This window comes from Trematomus bernacchii, unplaced genomic scaffold (genome assembly GCF_902827165.1).
Source record: "Trematomus bernacchii unplaced genomic scaffold, fTreBer1.1, whole genome shotgun sequence".
Taxonomy (NCBI): domain Eukaryota; kingdom Metazoa; phylum Chordata; class Actinopteri; order Perciformes; family Nototheniidae; genus Trematomus; species Trematomus bernacchii.
Window position 1 is genome coordinate 30947260 of NW_022987739.1, and position 19848 is coordinate 30967107.

Consider the following 19848-nt stretch of genomic DNA (forward strand, 5'->3'; position numbering starts at 1 on the left):
TGATCACTATCCTGTCATCGCCCTACATGAAAGTAAGGCTGGCATGCATTATAATCAGGATCAAAACACATCAAAAAAGAACCGACAGGGGCAACAACTACTCAAAGATCATCATGAAGATAGATATGACCAGCGATAAAGTGACAATAGAGAAGGACAGAAGGACAATATGGACATTATCCTATGAGTAGGCCTCAATATTCCAGTTGGGAAAAGTTCAAGATGGTAATGGTTATGAGGATGAATGAGTGTTTGTATCTGTTACTTTAGAAGTAGTTGAAGAGTCTGCCACCTACATGTAGTGGTTGAATGTTGTAGAAAGCTGATCTTAAATTTTAGTTTAGTTTAGTTTAGTTTATTTTATTTTTTCGAGCGTTCCAAAGAAAATACAAATGAAACAAAAGGTGATACAGACATGATACAGTACTATACAAATGAATGCAATAACAAAACGAAACATTTAATTAATAATTGAATAATCTGTAATATCATTGTCTGATATCAATAAACAATAAACAACAAAGCTTTAGCTAATTACACATCCGAAAAGGGGTCGGAAGAAGTTTACACTTATTTAATCCGACCCCTTCTCCCTTTTTTTTTTTTTTTACATCTTAATATATGTTAACATACAATATAAACATATACGTATTCATATAATATATACAGGCAAGTTAGGACAATGGTCTCTATATATTTATATATATACATTTGTACATACAAAAATTCATACAAACACAAATTCATGAATAAAATACAAAACAAGAATATAAACAGTTATGGTTTAGCAGTTTCATCCCTGTACCTTGTGAGAATTGTTTCTTTATACCTCTTTTTGAATAAGTCAATGTACAACAGCTCAAATTGAGTTGTACTGCCCTCTAGTGTTGGAGCATCCTGTCTGGCCCTGTCTGCAAACTGCAACAGGTTACGAAGTGTTTGGTTTGGTTCAGAAGTTAATGTTTTATCCGTTTTTTAAGCAACATTCATCCACTGTAACCATTTTTTGTGTTTTGGACTGAGATAAATAATGGTTCAAAATTGACCCGTGAACACCATGAACAGTAACAGCTTTCGAACACAACACAATGGTTAACAGCCTTACTACCAGATTTAAAAACATGTCCATTTGTTGGATAAACTGGAGAATATGTACTTCTGATAGATAGATAGGCTATATAGATGGTCAGCTTCCTGACAGCCTGGTGGACGAAGCTGTTTTTCAAAAAACGTGCACCGCCCGGGAATCGAACTCGGGTCGCAAGAATGGGAATCTTGCATGATACCACTACACTAGCGGCGCTAGTTAAAAGTCAGAACCATTTGCGCTAAACTCTGGGGGTGGGGTTGTTGACGTTCTTGGGTATGCTGTAATTTAATAAGGCTTAAGCTTCTGTGAAAACATTTTAATTAAAACATATTTACAGAATAAAAGTACCTCATATACTATGAATTAAAACAATATTCTTATCTGGTTAATTCAACAAGTGACAAAATGGTTGCATTAGGAAGTCAGATCGTATAAGAATATGATAAGAATGACCATATTTCTCAATTGATTCGTTACCTCAGTAAATTAATGTATGGTCTCAATCACTAGTTCCAAGTATTTTTCAATGCAGCATGATGTTCATTTTGTAAATTATGGCCCCATTTAGAGATAGATAGATAGATAGATAGATAGATAGATAGATAGATAGATAGATAGATAGATAGATAGATAGATAGATAGATAGATAGATAGATAGATAGATAGATAGATAGATAGATAGATAGATAGATAGATAGATAGATAGATAGATAGATAGATAGATAGATAGATATTGCATCAGAGAGGTCTTTAAGGTGTGGTTTCCCCTTCATTCAGCAGTGAGTATACATACTAGATATACTCATGAATCATTGACACCAGACCAGATATAGGCCTACTGTATAATCTGTACGCTGATATACAAAATAGATTAAAACACACATGGTGTTTTGTGTTTTGTGTTTATGTTTCTTTGGGTTAAACCCATGATCTACTGGGATAAATGCTCCTTTATATCTTTGCATGGAAGATAACAATTGATGTGACTTTTATCCAGAGTTCTTGTCCTTGTTTTTTAGTTTTTGTATGTCTATTTCTATGTAAGCTAAGTTAGTGGAATGAAAAAACTGAGTCAAATTCCTTTTTCTTTTTTCTTTTAGCAAACTGTATAATAGGCCGATATATGAATGAGATGTGTTTAACTAGACAATTAAACAATTATCAAAGTAATACATAAATAAATACATATTTATATTAAGTGCACCATGAAATAAAATGTGATATAAGAGTGTTGGGGGAGGGGGTTAAATAACAATCATTATAGATTATTTAGTAGTATTTTAATGTAGACATCTCCAGTCTATGTGGCAGGATAGCGCAGTTTCCCTCTGACCAATCAGCGAGCTACATTTTAGACCCCGCCCACATGGATCCAGCCCCTCTCGCTTTGTGGGCTTATCTGATTGGCTCTTAGCCTGTCTTCCTCTTCGCTGATTGGTCAATATCTTGTCGGTGAGTTTCGGGAGGGACCAGGAAGCCGGGTACCTGCCGCTGCTCTGTTAGCCTGATCCTGAGCTGTGTTCCGCTCAGTCCGGACTTCATTCCGCCTCCTCACCTCTTCGTGGACCTTTAAACAAACCAAGGTAGGCGTTTGAGACATGTAATGACATTTTTCATACTGCAAAACGACGTAGTGGCGATGCAGCGACACAGGGAAGTGTAATGCGCTGTTATCTCATTGTCTGGGTAGCCAAAGTGCGCAGAAACCGTGCATAAATAGCTAAAATAATCTATTTAGCGTGCTCAAATCTACAGAGTTGAACCAAATATCACACCGAATGGGGGTCTGCATTGAAATGAAGTCGAGTGTATGATAAATGCGCTCTTAATATGATCTTTAAAGCCCATAATCTTCGCAAACTCCTCTTGTTTTCGTGTTTTTTCACGTCCCTTATCGCTATTTTTATCTAAATTGTACGTTATTCTGTGTGTTAATGGTTTGCACTGCTCGTCTGGCCTGCCTATAGCTGTCTCTGCAGGCTGTCTCCTCCCCATCAGGCGACCATCATCCTGTTTGCTTATGTAACTTTTGGGAACGTCCTGTCATTTCCCAATCCCCAATAGAAATCTGCATGCTGGGAAACTACCATAACTGTCATTAACACTCTAAAATCAAGTGGTCATGCATTCACAACTCAAAGGAAGCTATATACACTTAATTTACAACACTATCACAACATTTAAAGTATTTATTTTAATTAATAAGATAGGATAAAGTATACCCTGATTTAAGTTTGCTGGGTTTTGTTAACCATACAGTATGTTGCCGGTTTGTTGCTCGGCTCACTTTGACAGATTTAAGAGGATTATGGAGTAAATCAGGGGGGAATAAAATGCTGAGTCATTGCCTCGCTACTCCTAGTTTATGTTTGAATGAATTCATTCATTGAGTAACTGTAGTGTTTAGTAGAGGAGCTTTCTGTCTCTATCACACAGTTAAATTATTATTTTTGTATGCCTAGAATTGAGCAAAGGGTTTCAATTAAAGGGGTTTTAATTGCTTTAAGAATGTACTATATAATACCAGACAATACCTAAACAATGCAAGTCTCTTTCAATCAAACATTTCATTTTGTCGGACCAAGAGTCAAATCAGATCTTAACCAATGGTTGTATGTTTTTAAATATCACTGCCACAATTTCTTAAATCTGTTCTTATACAAGCTTACTTTAAATGTTCTAGTTTGCTTTATTCAATCTAACAAGGGTTTATTGTCCCTCAAGGGCCATTTTGTTTCCGCATTTAAACAAAAGTTAGAAAACGTGGTAGAAATGCACTGTGTTTAGTGAAACAACAACTTTCAACCCATTTAATAAGAAACAAACTGCATTGCGGCAACAACTACAAATAGTAGTAGTAGTAAAACAGTAGTAGGAGGACCAAAGTGCATTGCGACAATAAAACGGTGACTAAAGTTCATGGTTAATGGCAGCAATTACCTGTGTGAACACCTGAGCCTGAGACCCTAACCCCCGTCCAGAGGGCAGAAGGTGGATGTCTCCTTCATGCTCTTTAATGTTTGTTTGTTTATTTGTTTGTTTGTTGTCCTCCCGCAGGCTGAAACATGGCTCAGAAGATCAAGGCAGGCTCCGTGGTGGAGATGCAGGGAGACGAGATGACTCGAGTCATCTGGGAGCTCATCAAGGAGAAACTCATCTTCCCCTACCTGGAGATGGACCTGCACAGGTGAGAACCATACCATACCATACCATACCATACCATACCATACCATACGGTTGGCTTGGCAACTGGAAGGTCACCAGTTCAGTTCAAGCTACCGAGGTGTCCCTGAGCAAGGCACCGTTCCCTACACTGCTCCCCAGGCGCCGTACACCATGGCAGCCCACTGCTCCTAACACTAGGGTGGCTCAAATGCAGAGAAACCGTTTTGTTACAAAGTACCTGTACTACGTAATGACAATAAGTTGAATCTTCAATCTTCTTCAGCGTGCATTTGATCTGGATTCAGCTCTGTATTTACTGAGAGGACTGACTGGAGCACAAAGGATGCTTCAGTCAGACTTTATTGAACCGAGGGACCCTGTATCTCATGATGATAACGTGTGTGTGGATCAACCCTGTCCTCTCATTGCTTTCATATTCCTTTAAACAAGTGCAGGACTTCCTGTCACCTGAACCTGTTGTTTGTAACATCTGTTCCTGAGTCAATATATAATAGACGTTTTTTTACACAACGTTTTGTAATAAATCAACAGTGAGGACTTTTCAGTGAGACTGAATTAAAGAACATTAGCCAACAGTTTGTTCTGGTTTGACTGGTTTATCCAGACCCAAACCAATAGAGAGTGTGAAGAGCGAGAGTATCTGATAAGCACCTTGTGAACAGTTGCAAGGCTTCTTATGAAATCAGAGGCCTCCATGATAGTGCCTGAGTATTTCTACATCCACACTTCATGTTTTAAATCAAAGTAATCTCTGTACACACAGGCGTTTTAACATTTTTTCAAAAACAATGGATTAGTGTGGATGCTAGGCAGAAATCTTGCTAAAGTTAAGTGTTTTAAATCTAAAAGGTGGTGTGGATGTAGCCATGGGGTGTCCTTAAAGAGTGTTATCTTACTTACAAAGTATACGAAGTTAGGTACAGTGTGTGATTGCACAGTTATTATCTCACCTTCATCATTAGAATGAACAGCAGTTTGATAATAGTAATGATTTTATTGCCTTATGCATTCTTTAAAGCAAAAGTGCTATTTAAATATTAGTTATCTATAATTATTAAGATATCATGTAATCAGAAGGACATCAAAAACCCTAAAAAGTGGAGAAGACATTTCTTTACAAGTATTTTTCAAGACGTATAACTCTCTTGTGATACCTCAACCGTAAACCATTTAGTTTACAATCATCTCACAATTTGTCCTGATTAGGGGACTAATCATTTTGTGTAATCAAAGCGCATGCAGTTCAGGAGTTTCAGTGGTTAATACTAATTGTTTAGTCTCTCTAAAACATTTAAAGAGGAAGTCCCCGAGTACTTTTTTCGCCATACAGTAGATGTATTGTGAACATTTACCGTCAGCTTCTGGAGCATCCATTTCTACATTTGACCTCACCGCTCCTCTTATCTTCTGTATGGACTTTGTACGGTTAGTTTATTTACATGACCTTTTTATGTGAAGTTTGAGTCCCTTAAGCCCCGGACACACCAAGCCGATTTTGGCCGTCGATGAGCGTCCTGTCGCCCTACTCAGATTGGTGTGTCCCGCACCGTCGTGTCTTTTCGGCCGTCAAAGAAATCACTCTGATTGGCTGTTCAGCTAGCGAATCAGTGCATGAGAAGCGAAACGGAAGTGAGGGACCCAAACAAACTATGAAGAAGGCAAATCTGAGATGTCATTTAACTCCAGCTCTCAACACAGGTCCGGGAAAGCCCCATGAGCTTCTCGCTGTAGAGTGAAAATGGAACGCACGCTATTTGTTGTTTGTTTATATCACGCAGTCTGTTCTTCTTCTCTCGGTGTATCACGCAGTCTGTCTTCCGGTTGCCTCTTTTGAATGACGAATACACACTACCGCCGCCTGCTGGTAAGGAGAGTTATTGCCACTCACGCATGCGCAGTTCGTACGTGCTTCTTGGCCGTCGGCTGAAGTCTTTGCGGTGTGTTCCAGTGCGACACATGGCCAAGACGCAGGAGACGTGAGGTGACAGAACAGTCGGGGGTCCGTCTGTGTGAGTTCTTTGGTGTCAGCTTGGTGTGTCCCTACCTTAATGTTCCCATCCCTCACAATGTGTAGTGTGGACAGATAGCCAACACTTTGCACTTTAGATTCCTTTTGCAGATAGAAATTGTAGTATTGCATCGTCAAACGTTAATGAATTGTAGTGCGCTTATTGGCATCAGACACGTTTGGTTCAGTCTGGTGGAATTCATTATATTTTGGAATAAAATGCTTTACATTAATTTAGCTGATACTCTTATCCTTAGCGACTTACAATAAGTGCAATAAACCATGAAGATGCAAACTCATAGCTGCAGGAAGCCTGAAAGTACATTCCCTTCAAATAAACCGTACTATTGTAAGCACTGGTGCGTACGTCGAGCTTGTTTTAACCCTAACAACATATCTTTGTAGTGATAAACAGTAACATTTACAACAGCTCAAAACTACTTTATAAAAGGATAATATTCTAAGCCTATCCCTTGTAGTCAAGAAGTCCGAAATCACCATATTTTTGGTGTATTCAAACTAATATTATAACGTGATGAAATCAATAACATAGATCATAGATTAGACCAAAATAAAGCAACTGACGGCATTGATTTGAGACTTTTTCAAATAAGTGTGATTTAAAACAACTTGGGGAAACTCTTTGTTTTTGTAGATATAAAGGGGTAAACATACAGTGTTCCTTCAGACGACAACTTGTTGAGGATTTCTGGAGTATCTGAGGAATGCAAGAAGTGACACAACGTTAGAATCAATAATGAACTAGGTCAAGTTCTTGTTAAACCTGAAAACTCTTGTCTATATTTCTCACTTTCCTCGAAGTATGTATCCAGTTAGTCATCACTCTCTGAACGTCTTATTGTGGTTGGCTTTTGGGGGAAGGGTAAAAAAAGAAAGTGGGTAAAAGGTCACGGCTGCTTTCAAACAATGCCATTAGGTTCACTAGAAAGTAGGCTAATACAGGAAGGGAATGATAAGCACATTGAGCTTAGCCTAGTTTCAGATACAGTATACGTCCTTTTTGCACAGTTTGTGAGGTTCCAAGTGAAAAAAGTGGAGCAACCTTTGCAGTAGTCTGGGCAGAAAGCCAGTCCTCGTGGCACAATTGGTTCCTTGTTTCCTTTGCCTTTGTGTTGTTGGCTGGTTTTGCAGATTTCCTGCTCACTTAGGCGAGTAACAGGCATAACAAGAAGTACAGAGTGAATACAGTACTGTGCAGGGAGTGAAGTGGGAAGTAGTGGAGTACAAATACTTCGTTACTGTACTATACATGTTTCTGGTATCAGTACTTTACTCCACTACTTATTTTTCTGATGACTTTTTACTTTGACTTCTTACATTTTGAACACAAATACCTGAACTTTCTACTTCTTACATTTTGAACACAAATACCTGTACTTTCTACTTCTTACATGTTGAACACAAATACCTGTACTTTCTACTTCTTACATGTTGAACACAAATACCTGTACTTTCTACTTCTTACATGTTGAACACAAATACCTGTACTTTCTACTTCTCACATTTTCCAAACAGGCTGGTTCCTTTAGTTTGAATGTGTGTTTGGTGGCGTGATCATTATTATTTAGAGTCATTGCGTGCCTATTGATTTGAACACGATCCGTGTATCCATCATTTCCTGGTCTTCTCTAAAGAAGAGGGACCAATGAAAACGTTGTCATGTTGCCGTTGTTCAGCATGGAAACATTCATTAGCTAACAATGACATTATTGTTCTATTAATATAAAGGGAGGTCAGGTACTCTTTAAAACAGCTGCTAGTTATGGGTACTTTTTACTGAAGTACATTTCAAAACCTCTTTACTTTTACTTGAGTAAAGAAGTTTAGTCAGTACTTCTACTTTCACCAGAGTATTGTTAAACACAAGTATCTATACTTCTACTTGAGTAAAGCATGTGTGTACTTTTGCCCTCTCAGGGAGTGAGCTACAAGGTTAATATCTGTTCTTGATGTACACTGTGTCAGGGCTTTTAAGATATATAATTAGCCTAGATAAGAGGATAAAACCCTGGCAGCAGTTTGAGTCGTTCCTCTAAGCAGAAGCGCTCTCTTTCAGTATTCATTAATGTCGCTCATGTCCTTTGACACAGTTTTCCCTTCACAGCGATCACACTGTAACATCCACAGAGTAGCTCCTAGCTAATTAAAAGAGAAGCAAACAGAACGTTCTCTTTTACTGCTTCGTTGTGCTGTGAGCAAACAAGGCGCTCATAATCTCTGTCCTTCTCTGAACAGAGTGTTTCTGTTTAACGGTGTCTCATGCCTCTGCTGTTCAAATTATAAATGGTCTCTATGTCTGGTCCATTTCTTCTTCTTACATCTCCGTGTAATCGCAAACTTAAACGCAGAGCAAAACATGAAGCATTTAAGGATCAAAAGGTGTAAATTAATCGGAGCTCCCAGTAAATATTTGGTTTATTTTTAGGCCTGTTTATTTGCTCTTTTATCAAATATATCCAGATCAAAAATATGCTACTTTCCACATTATTTTAGATTTTCTTTCACTGATTGATCCTGAAGTTTAGCAACTTGTTTGTTAAGAAAAAAAAGGCTTGAAAAAAGTATTGTTTTTCTTAAAGGGCCCATGTCATGCTTTTCCGGTTATTACCCGTCCCCTTGTGTTATGAAGGTTTTTCTGCATGTAAACGGTCTGCAGAGTCAAAACCCTCAAAGTACACCCTGTAGCGAGTAAAACTCTAACACAGAAAAGACCTCCCCAAAACGCCTCGTTGGAGATACGTCATTGTCCATTTGATTCTTCCATTTCGTTCCGGGTACGGCATGATGTCAAGCCGTACCCGGAACGAAATGGACCAACCCGTGGAGCCGTTACGTTACGTCCACGGAGCCGTTACGTTAAGCCCCCGCTGATTGGTCCAAATTGACCAATCCACGGACTTCCTCACAAACACATCTGTGTGCAGGGAGCAGCTCAGCTGATTTCTCCTCCCTGGCTGCAGGCTGATAACAGACAGTTGGGATCGAGGCGAAATTCTCTCTGCAGACCCATTCTCTCTGCAGACCCATTCTCTCTGCAGACCCATTCTCTCTGCAGACCCATTCTCTCTGCAGACCCATTCTCTCTGCAGACCCATTCTCTCTGCAGACCCATCCTCTCTGCAGACCCATTCTCTCTGCAGACTCATTCTATCTGCAGACCCATCCTCTCTGCAGACTCATTCTCTCTGCAGACCCATTCTCTCTGCAGACCCATTCTCTCTGCAGACCCATTCTCTCTGCAGACCCATTCTCTCTGCAGACCCATTCTCTCTGCAGACTCATTCTCTCTGCAGACTCATTCTCTCTGCAGACTCATTCTCTCTGCAGACCCATTCTCTCTGCAGACCCTTTCTCTCTGCAGACCCATTCTCTCCGCAGACCCATTCTCACAGCGTTTATCAACGTTTTTCTTACTCAATATCAAGCCACACTTATTGTTTTTACTTCGGCTGTGACTTTGTGTGTGCTCAGGATGAGTTTGGCTGAGTTTCGCTATGTATCCTAAACAAGGAAACAACACCTGCACGGAGCTCAGCGCGATTCACAACGTCCCGACCAATCAGAGCACACTGTGCTCACAGGGAGGGTGGGGGCTGGAGCTATTGGAGCTACAACGAGCCGTTAAAGGCAGAGAGTGAAATTCAGTGAATACACGTAGTTTACAGAGATGCTGTATGAGAAACCAATGTGAGTTTGGAAAAATGCACAATATAAATCTATTTTAGTATACCTCAACAATGGAATTATGATCAGTGGAAATGGCCATGACATGGGACCTTTAAGATAAGAAGTACTTTATTGATCCCAATTTGGGACATGTTTGCGTTGCAGCAGCATAAAAAGACATGGCATTGTACAATACAAACTAAAAGACAAGAAATAAACAATACAAAATGTAAACATCTCAATAGAAATAAAATAGCATTTAAAAAAAGTAGAAAATATACATGTTTAATTACAAATGTACAGTTGCAAAATATAAAAACATTGATAAAATTTGTATCAAATATATCCAGGCTGCTTTCCACATTTTAGATAAAACAAATGTTCACTGATTGATCCTGAAGTTTAGCACTTTGTTTGTTAAGAAAAAATGTTTTTATGCCTCAAAATAAAGTCTTGAAAAAAGTATGGTTTTGCTTACACAGGTGGAGGACATATGAACACATTTCCAGGACAAACGATACGATAATACGATACTACTTGAATGGTCAGATCAAGTCTGAAATGCTCCTTGCATCACAGCTGCTCCATGTGTAACATGAACAGACGCATATCAAGACACAACACATTTAACATGACTGCAGGATCACTGAGAGAAAAGCTGCTCAAAGAGCCTTCAGCGTGCATTCGATCTGGATTCAGCTCTGTGTTTACTGAATGGATGTTTTCTTTACTGTAATATTAACTAAACTCCCTCATCTTTGTCTCCTTCTGTACAGCTATGACCTGGGTATGGAGAGCCGCGATGCGACAGACGACCGGATCACGGTGGAGGCGGCGGAGGCGGTCCAGCGTTACAGCGTGGGCATCAAATGTGCCACCATCACGCCAGATGAGAACCGCGTGGAGGAGTTCAAGCTGAAGCAGATGTGGCGCTCTCCAAACGGCACCATCCGGAACATCCTGGGAGGAACCGTGTTCAGGGAGCCCATCCTCTGCAAGAACATCCCCCGCCTGGTGCCCGGCTGGACCAAGCCCATCGTCATCGGGAGACACGCACACGGAGACCAGGTACTGTTGGAATGCTTTAGGAAAATGGAAAAGGTTCATGTCTGTGATATTTCAAAAATCTAGAAGAAACCTCCCATACGTCGAGCAAAAATAAACATGTTTACTGCCAGTTAAGAAAAAATGGGTTCGGTATAACTTTTGTTATTAAGGCTTAAAGTTATGTATAATTAAGGGTTAGAGTGACAGGTGGGTACGGTCACAGGGGGCTAGCTGCTAGCCATGAACCACATCTTTGCCTATTTTTGGATTACACAGGAGTTGCAAAGATAGACACTCACCCCAGAAACATATAGGTGTCAATAGATTCATATTTGATTCATCCTACGACTTCTGCATTCTGGAAAATGCATGTTAGGTGGAGATCAAACGTCCTAATATTACACTTCAAAGTGTCAGCTATACACATTCATGTCTAGCCTCACAGGAGGTTGAAATTATCCTCAGCAGGATTACAGCTTACACTCAACACAATTGCCTTCCTTACACTCATCTTTCTGTCCTCTTCTTTTCATGTCTAATTATATCGTATGTGGCACTGTGTGAGAAGCCTCTTTCATTGCCTACACTTGAGCGATTATGCGTATGACAAAAAAAGTCAATCTTTGGATGTTGAAAGGAGCGACTGTAGCTGTGTGGCATCATGTGGGAGTCTTTATCCGAGTGCAGAGAAACCTCCACCAACTCCCTGATTATCTCACAGAACCACCACTGTGACTGAAGCATGATTCCAAACAAGCAGCTCTGTGAGAAGCCGACTGCTGCCTGGCTGTCAACTCACGTATGAGTTAATGTGAGACATTGTCTGGTTGTCAGGAGAGACGTAGTCAATAATTATATTGCATCAGCCTTTGGACCGTAATGTTCTACCCCCTAAAGCCCCGACAAGTTGCAGCAATCACAGATTCATATCATACGGTTGCTTGTGGCGCTGTGCCAAAGTCAACGGCTCTACACTCAGGTGAGAGTAATGCACACAGCTGTCAGTTATAATATATATATAATGTCCTCTGGATGTCAGAGGTATGCACGTTAAAGCCTCAGGTGACTCCAGAGCTGCAGAGGGTTTATGGCTCTTATTTTGTAACTTTGAGCCAACAATCATTTATAAGAAATAATGTATTCATATCTTTCAAAAGCTGTCTCTGAAAGTCATAAACAAGACACTTCCAGACCCCGCAAATACCAGCAATGTTAACTCCTATTAGTGTGGACGTGCTGGAAAACAAAAGAGTGGACCTCAAAGATGAAACCACACTTGTATTGTGTCTGAAGCAGTTTTGGAATAGACGTGTGAGACACCCTGAGAAACATTTTCTACCATAATCGCTCCAAAGACCCAAAAGTGGTCCGAAGATTTCTGTGTTATCTCAATATTGTTTAATATCCCGCTGACTGAAATCCTGCTGGTGTTCATTTGTTAACCTTGAACACCAGTAACAAACCTGTTCCCTAAACCTTCCATTAAAACTGTCTCCAATGAGGCAAATCAAATGAGAAAATCATTCAAAGTGATGTATGGTAAAACTGATTTAACCTACATTTCTTCATTTAGCTTAAAAACAATTTTTTTTTTTTTAATGTAATATGACATAGAAGTAGTGAGTATCATATAAGATTGTGCCCATATTGACCCACACTAGAGAGGGGCAACATATTTTGGTTCTTTTCAGGGGCTGCTATTAAATGCATCACAATGAGATAGCTAAAAACTGAAACCCCAATCTAGGACGTGATTATAAAAAAAAAAAAACTATGTTAACAAATAATGTATGCGATAAGGCTGCAGAGACAATTTTACAAAGAGATGGAGTCCTGTATGAGCCTGATGGTATTCTGAAACTCATTCCTTTCTAACCCTCATCTTCCTCCATGCCCCCCCCCCCCCCCCCCCCCCCCCCCCCCCCCACAGTACAAAGCCACAGACTTCGTGGTGCCCGGTCCTGGGAAAGTGGAGATGACCTACACCCCCAAAGATGGAGAGCCAGTGAAATACGTCATCCATGAGTTTGAGGGTAAGAACACAACTAGTCGATACACAGAGGTGGGAAGTAGTGGAGTACAAATACTTCATTACTTTACTTAAGTACATGTTTCTGGTATCAGTACTTTACTCCACTACTTATTTTTCTGATGACTTTTTACTTTGACTTCTCACATGTTGAACACAAATACCTGTACTTTCTACTTCTTACATGTTGAACACAAATACCTGTACTTTCTACTTCTTACATGTTGAACACAAATACCTGTACTTTCTACTTCTTACATGTTGAACACAAATACCTGTACTTTCTACTTCTTACATGTTGAACACAAATACCTGTACTTTCTACTTCTTACATGTTGAACCCAAATACCTGTACTTTCTACTTCTCACATTTTCCAAACAGGCTGGTTCCTTTAGTTTGAATGTGTGTTTGGTGGCGTGATCATTATTATTTAGAGTCATTGCGTGCCTATTGATTTGAACACGATCCGTGTATCCATCATTTCCTGGTCTTCTCTAAAGAAGAGGGACCAATGAAAACGTTGCCGTTGTTCAGCATGGAAACATTCATTAGCTAACAATGACATTATTGTTCTATTAATATAAAGGGAGGTCAGGTACTCTTTAAAACAGCTGCTAGTTATGGGTACTTTTTACTGAAGTACATTTCAAAGCCCATACTTCTTTACTTTTACTTAAGAAGTTTAGTCAGTACTTCTACTTTTACCAGAGTATTTTTAAACACGAGTATCTGTACTTCTACTTGAGTAAAGGACGCGTGTACTTTTGCCATCTCTGTCGATATACGATCCTGCTTCCAGACCCCTCTCTAACACAATAACAAGTCTTCCATAACGATAATAAATACTGAAAAGTGTATCCATCTGACCGTGATATTATTGCATGTGAATGTACTAAACTGAGTGTGTGTGTGTGTGTGTTCAGGCACAGGGGGTGTAGCGATGGGGATGTACAACACGGATAAATCCATCCGGGACTTCGCCCACAGCTCCTTCCAGATGGCTCTGTTGAAAGGCTGGGCGGTGTACCTCAGCACCAAGAACACCATCCTCAAGAAGTACGACGGGCGCTTCAAGGACATCTTCCAGGAGATCTACGAGAAGTAAGGAGCTCATGCATAGTGCCTCTCACTCACACACACTTTTAAACCAGTAGCTCTCACAAAGAGTTTTAGGCAAGGCAAGTTTATTTATAATAGAATAGAAATATCAATAAGATATTTTTTACCGGCGTGTGTTATGTAAGACCACAGAACAGTGTGACCTTAGAAAAGAAGAAACCAAGATATTTAGGATCAGAAATGTGTCCTACTAAGACTTTCTTTCCTCCTGTGTTCAGGGAGTACCACGCTCAGTTTGTGGAGAAAGGCATCTGGTACGAGCACCGCCTGATCGACGACATGGTGGCTCAGGCCATGAAGTCAGACGGAGGCTTCATCTGGGCCTGCAAGAACTACGACGGAGACGTGCAGTCCGACTCTGTGGCTCAGGGTGAGTGGAAACATACTGAGGATGGAAGATCATATAGTCGGTGTTAAAGTTCTTAAACACGAGGAGGGAAGATTTCAAACACCTGCGAGTCCAAAATGAGTCGTGGAGGGACAATCATAAACGGAGATTTTTTTTAAATCTTCAAAGTGTGGGTGTTATGTGCAAATGAAAGATGTTTGGCTTGATTGATTGATTGATTGAAAAGTTTATTAACAGCTTGTATATTGGGTACAGTACAGTACAGCTCAAAACATACAATTGTTAAGGGGATGCAGACCAGAGAAAGACTTTCGTCTTGTTTACATCAGGGTCCCCCATTTCCAATTCATCATATCATTTAAGACATACAAGACATATTTTACATACAGATGGCTTATTTACAATTTACATACAGGTGGTTTTTTACATACAGATGGCTTATTTACAATTTTCATTTTAGATTTCGTTCTAATACATCCTAACCGGACATTTAAGACATACCTAGTCTACAGATATACAGTTAGTAACAGAGTCTAAAATGCGAGTATATACATAGATGGGGGGGGGGGGGAAGCTGTCCATTGTACGACAGGTTGAGATTTGTACCATTACCGGGGCCAGTTTTGCAATGCTCTCCCCCGAAGGTGCTCTTTAAGAGAGGTTTTGAAGGCTTCCCTCTGTGTCACCAGTTAGTGAGCGTGCACCAGATGATGCTAAATGCTAATCCTACCTCCCACAGTGAATGATACAAAGCCTTCTGAATTCAAGCAAAGTTTCTCTTTCAAAATAGTTCAAACTACGGAAATATTGCAGCTCTTTTTTCTTCAGCAAAAGAAAAACATGCCAGAGAAGTATGTCTATTTGCCTGCTGCAGTATTTTTAGATCAGTGACACTTAAAGAAGATGTAACTTATTGTCGTTTAGAAGAAAGTCGATATTACAATGAAGGATTTCTTATGGACATACAAATCTATAATCTTTTTTTTTTAACCAGAAAAAGTTAAAAGCCAATTGCAACAAGGTTCAAGGTTCAATGTTAGTTTATTAGTACAGCACATGTTAAGACACAGAGGCAATTCAAAGTGCTTCACATAGGCATTTAACAAATACTAATTAAAAACAAAAAATAAAATTCATAAAAGCGATAAAATACAGGTGTTTCTCTAGAAACAACTCATCCCTATCAGGAGTTATGTTATTGACTATGTGTAACAACTATGTCTAACAACATGAATAATAATCTGACTCCTCCATAGGAGTGACTCCATGCTGATTTGTGCCGTCTTAGTTTAAAACATGTTCTCTCGGTAATATGTTTTTGTGTCTCTGTGCTCCAGGCTACGGCTCCCTGGGGATGATGACCAGCGTTCTGATCTGTCCTGACGGACGCACCGTGGAGTCTGAGGCGGCGCACGGCACCGTCACCCGTCACTACAGACAGCACCAGCAGGGGAAGGAGACCTCCACCAACCCCATCGGTACACAGCTACCACCTACACATAAACCCAAAGATCAAGATCCAAGGCTTTTATTGTCATGTGTACATAGTTACTGTCGTGTGTACGTAGTTACTGTCGTGTGTACATAGTTACTGTCGTGTGTACGTAGTTACTGTCGTGTGTACGTAGTTACTGTCGTGTGTACGTGGTTACTGTCGTGTGTACACGGTTACTGTCGTGTGTACACGGTTACTGTCGTGTGTACACGGTTACTGTCGTGTGTACGTGGTTACTGTCGCGTGTACACGGTTACTGTCGCGTGTACACGGTTACTGTCGCGTGTACACGGTTACTGTCGTGTGTACACAGTTACTGTCGTGGCTTCCTTCCTTGTTTTTCTATCAAGCCACTAGACGCCTTAAACACACATTTTTAACTCGTTTTATTTCCTTTAAATTACTTACAGTTGAAGAGTAGCTTGGCCTCCGATGGTTTTTAGATGCGATGTGTTGGCTCAAACTAAAAGAACACACTTTTACACATGCAACAAAGAAAAGAGGCCTTTACAATATTCAAAACAAATAGGCAAAACTCAAATAACATAACAAACAACTTAGGTATTCTTTCTTTCTTGATAAGGCTTATATAACTTCATAACTTAAAGGGTAATCAACGGCGTCTGTCTGACAGGTTGCTGCCCATCACTGCCCCTTTAGAGGAGGGAATTGTAGTCTTTTATAGTGTGTTGACTACAGACGTCACGATTAGGTGGCCTTTCTTATAAACTAAATACTGGCTCTAACAGCTACAGTTTAGATATATCAGTGAAAATCTGAGGTCACAGATTCCTCCAACAGTGCAACACAATAACACAGATAAAATTGTTAAAATAGTGAAAGTAATACAAATAAAATAGAATAGAAATAATGCAAGGAGAGTCTATATAAAAGTAATTGGAATATGATATATTAGATAAATAATGTGTAGTTGCAGACAGATGAATGTTATGGATGTCCTTTCAAAAGCTCAACTTGTGTTTTATCCGTCCTCCAGCCTCCATCTTTGCGTGGACGCAGGGCCTTTTGCACCGGGCGAAGCTGGACAAAAACTCAGAGCTGAGAGTTTTCTCCGAGGCGCTGGAGTCCGTCTGTGTGGAGACCATCGAGGCCGGGTTCATGACCAAAGATCTGGCCATCTGCGTCAAGGGACTCGCAAAGTGAGTCTCTCCTTTAACTAACACACCGTTTCTGCTCCACTGTATCTGTTAGAAAAATCTCACTGGTCCCCGGCTTGAACTTCAATCTCAGGATCCATGTATTTGTGATCCTTTCCAGAATGGAAGTAGTCATCACATACAGAGCATCAACTAGTTCCTGAACAGTGTCCTTCACATGCTGATATCCAAGAGAGGGAGTTACACAGTCACAAGATGGAGGAATATAAAGCAGTATTCAATGTTTACTTCAGATTAGCTCCACGTCAGAAATGATCATGCTTGTCATATGTCTATCTCCATAGAGGCTGAATCATCATGTTAATCACATAGCTATCATATGCCTCAAACAGTCCTGATGCTCTTCTAGGTAATCATACATCCTGTCATGTTCACAGCTACAGTTGGGATACCTTTGCTATCATGTGTACTCTGATATTGGAAGAGGACATTCAGTATTTTCCCAACAAGTATATAAGAATGGATTTACTAGGGGTTGGAGTTTCAACCACTATTGTACCTTCATTTCAAGTCAAGCTGCACATGTCATACAATATCAGGCAGTTAAATATGGCCTTGTGTGAGAAATACATTCAAAAGCTCCTTTTCACAGATTAAGTTTGTATTTTAGGTCAACATGTCTTTTGACATTTGCAGAGAAATTCCATAATTCAGTAGATATGGCATTTTTCCTTTATAAACATCTTCAGTATTCGCTTGCACAACACTAGCATTGTTTGACTTTGGTTAAAAAGTTTAGTATCTACAAGTAAAAAGAAATGACACTTTCTGTAGTCTTGTAAAATAGTCAATGTATAAAGTCAGTCAATACTTATTAGTGGAAAGCTTTAGCACATATTGAGTTGTGTAAACTTGCTCCTTATCCCCAGTACAGTTTGTCCTACTAAATGTGTCAAAGTTCGTCTCTCCTTATCTAACACACAACTGTTTCTGCTCTTCTTGCTGCAGTGTTCCCCCTGTACACGCTATCATAGATTCTTTAATGTCACCTTATGTTGTACCACTATCTCAAGTCTAGCTGTTTGTATCATACAACATCAGGCCGTAAAATATGAATTTTGTTGTAATTAATAGTATGTTTTATTATTTCTGCAAAAGATTAGGTTGGTATTTTATAACTGCATGTGAATTTCTTCTTGCATTAGCAGAGAAAATCGAAATTCATATGATAGATATGGCCTGTTTACAATAAGAGAAAACATGTGTAGTCTTCTCCAGTGCAACACTAGAAGATATGCACTGTTTGAATGAGGCTAACATAAGTTGAGTATCTCAAGAAGCTACACTTAAATCAAACTAAAAGTATATTAAATGACACTTCCTGTAGTCGTGTCACCGATAAAATCAGTCAATACTTATTAGTGGAAAGCTTCAGTACATATTGAGTTTTGTAAACTTGCTCCTTATCCCCTCTACAGTTTGTCCTACAAAATGTCTCCTTGTTAGAATAAATCATCTGTAATACAGCTGTGTCAACAAATGTACCGTTGCAGTCACACTCCCAAAGTATCGTTCAAGTTCACTCAACCCTTTCTCCTTGTTCTCTCTTTGCAGTGTGACTCGTGCCGACTACTTGAACACCTTTGAGTTCCTGGACAAGCTGGCAGAGAACCTGAAGATCAAGCTGGCTAACCCCCCTAAACTGTGATCTCCCTACACACCCCCCCCCCCCACACACACACACACACACATTCAAACACAGGAGTTAACACTGAAGACGAAGGAGTTTGCCCTGAGAGATCTTCAGACTTAAGACGGGAACCTTGGGTCTAATGGATGAATGTTTCTGGTCCAGAAGGAAGAGGAGTTTACTGTAGGCTTTCATCCCTGTTAACGCATCGCTAGTAGACAGTAAACATTAGGACTGACACCGGGTGAAGGACCCTGTGTCTTTACCCAGAATGCACTAGGTCCCCCTGTGAGTGTGTTGTCAATATTTTCTTGGTGACAGAATGTGTGCGAGGGAGCCTCTCCACCCTCACTGCCTTACTCGTTTAGTGTCAAATTCATCGGTTCATTCTCATTTGTCATGCTGTGTTTTAACGGTACATCGAGCAACACTTTCGGCCTGTTTCCTCTCATGAAAACGGACGTGCACACCATGACGTTTTACTGTTCTGCAGCGCAACATACGGACAACAACTCTTCTCACACAGCCTGCTAACAGACGCATTGCTTTTAGTTTTTATACTGCTATTAAACTTCACTAGTCAGTTGTTGGAGGTGTATTTATTTTTTCCTTCCTGTGTGTGTGCGTCCATACAGTATGTCAATAACCTGCCAAATAAATCATCATGTTAAAGTCAGAATATAACTCTTAATAAATGAGTTTTTGAAGAAATAATGCACGTGTTATTCTTTTTCTTTGGGTGTGTGCTGATGTCATTAAGGGGTGCAACTAAAAATGTATCTGCTTGTTAATTTACTGTCTCAAATTAATCGTCTTGTCTTTATCATGTGAAAAATCTCAGAGCTCAAGGTGACCGTTTTAAAGAACAGAAAAGAAGCTGGAATTTCTTTAAATGTACTGCCTAGAAATGAATGAACTTATTATATTACCATACGTTTTAGATGTAAACAAGAGTTATCACATCACCAATATGCAGAACACCAGCACAGGAACCTGATATCATTCATATTGTTCAATACATATTTTCAT

At 39.8% G+C, this 19848-nt stretch overlaps 1 protein-coding gene and 1 non-coding gene across 2 annotated transcripts; one reads left to right on the forward strand and one right to left on the reverse strand.

Moving 5' to 3' along the window:
• Nucleotides 1–1232: 1232 nt before the first annotated feature.
• trnag-ccc lies at nt 1233–1303 on the reverse strand. Its single transcript has one exon. It is a non-coding gene; the product is annotated as a tRNA-Gly (tRNA).
• Nucleotides 1304–2541: 1238 nt separating this feature from the next.
• Nucleotides 2542–19533, forward strand: idh1 (isocitrate dehydrogenase (NADP(+)) 1). Its single transcript, XM_034147264.1, has 9 exons — nt 2542–2673; nt 4148–4277; nt 10748–11039; nt 12949–13051; nt 13972–14149; nt 14386–14537; nt 15854–15994; nt 17009–17171; nt 18744–19533. The coding sequence occupies exons 2-9, from the start codon at nt 4156–4158 to the stop codon at nt 18835–18837; spliced, it is 1245 nt and encodes a 414-aa protein (XP_034003155.1). The 5' UTR covers nt 2542–2673; nt 4148–4155; the 3' UTR covers nt 18838–19533.
• Nucleotides 19534–19848: the final 315 nt, after the last annotated feature.

Bases quoted from the DNA above. Each gene is read 5' to 3' on its own strand.
- idh1 (XM_034147264.1), top strand. From the start codon at position 4,156: ATGGCTCAGAAGATCAAGGCAGGCTCCGTGGTGGAGATGCAGGGAGAC. The intron at 13,052-13,971 runs GTAAGAACACAA...GTGTGTGTTCAG, and splicing joins CGTCATCCATGAGTTTGAGG to GCACAGGGGGTGTAGCGATG. The intron at 15,995-17,008 runs GTACACAGCTAC...TCCGTCCTCCAG, and splicing joins GACCTCCACCAACCCCATCG to CCTCCATCTTTGCGTGGACG.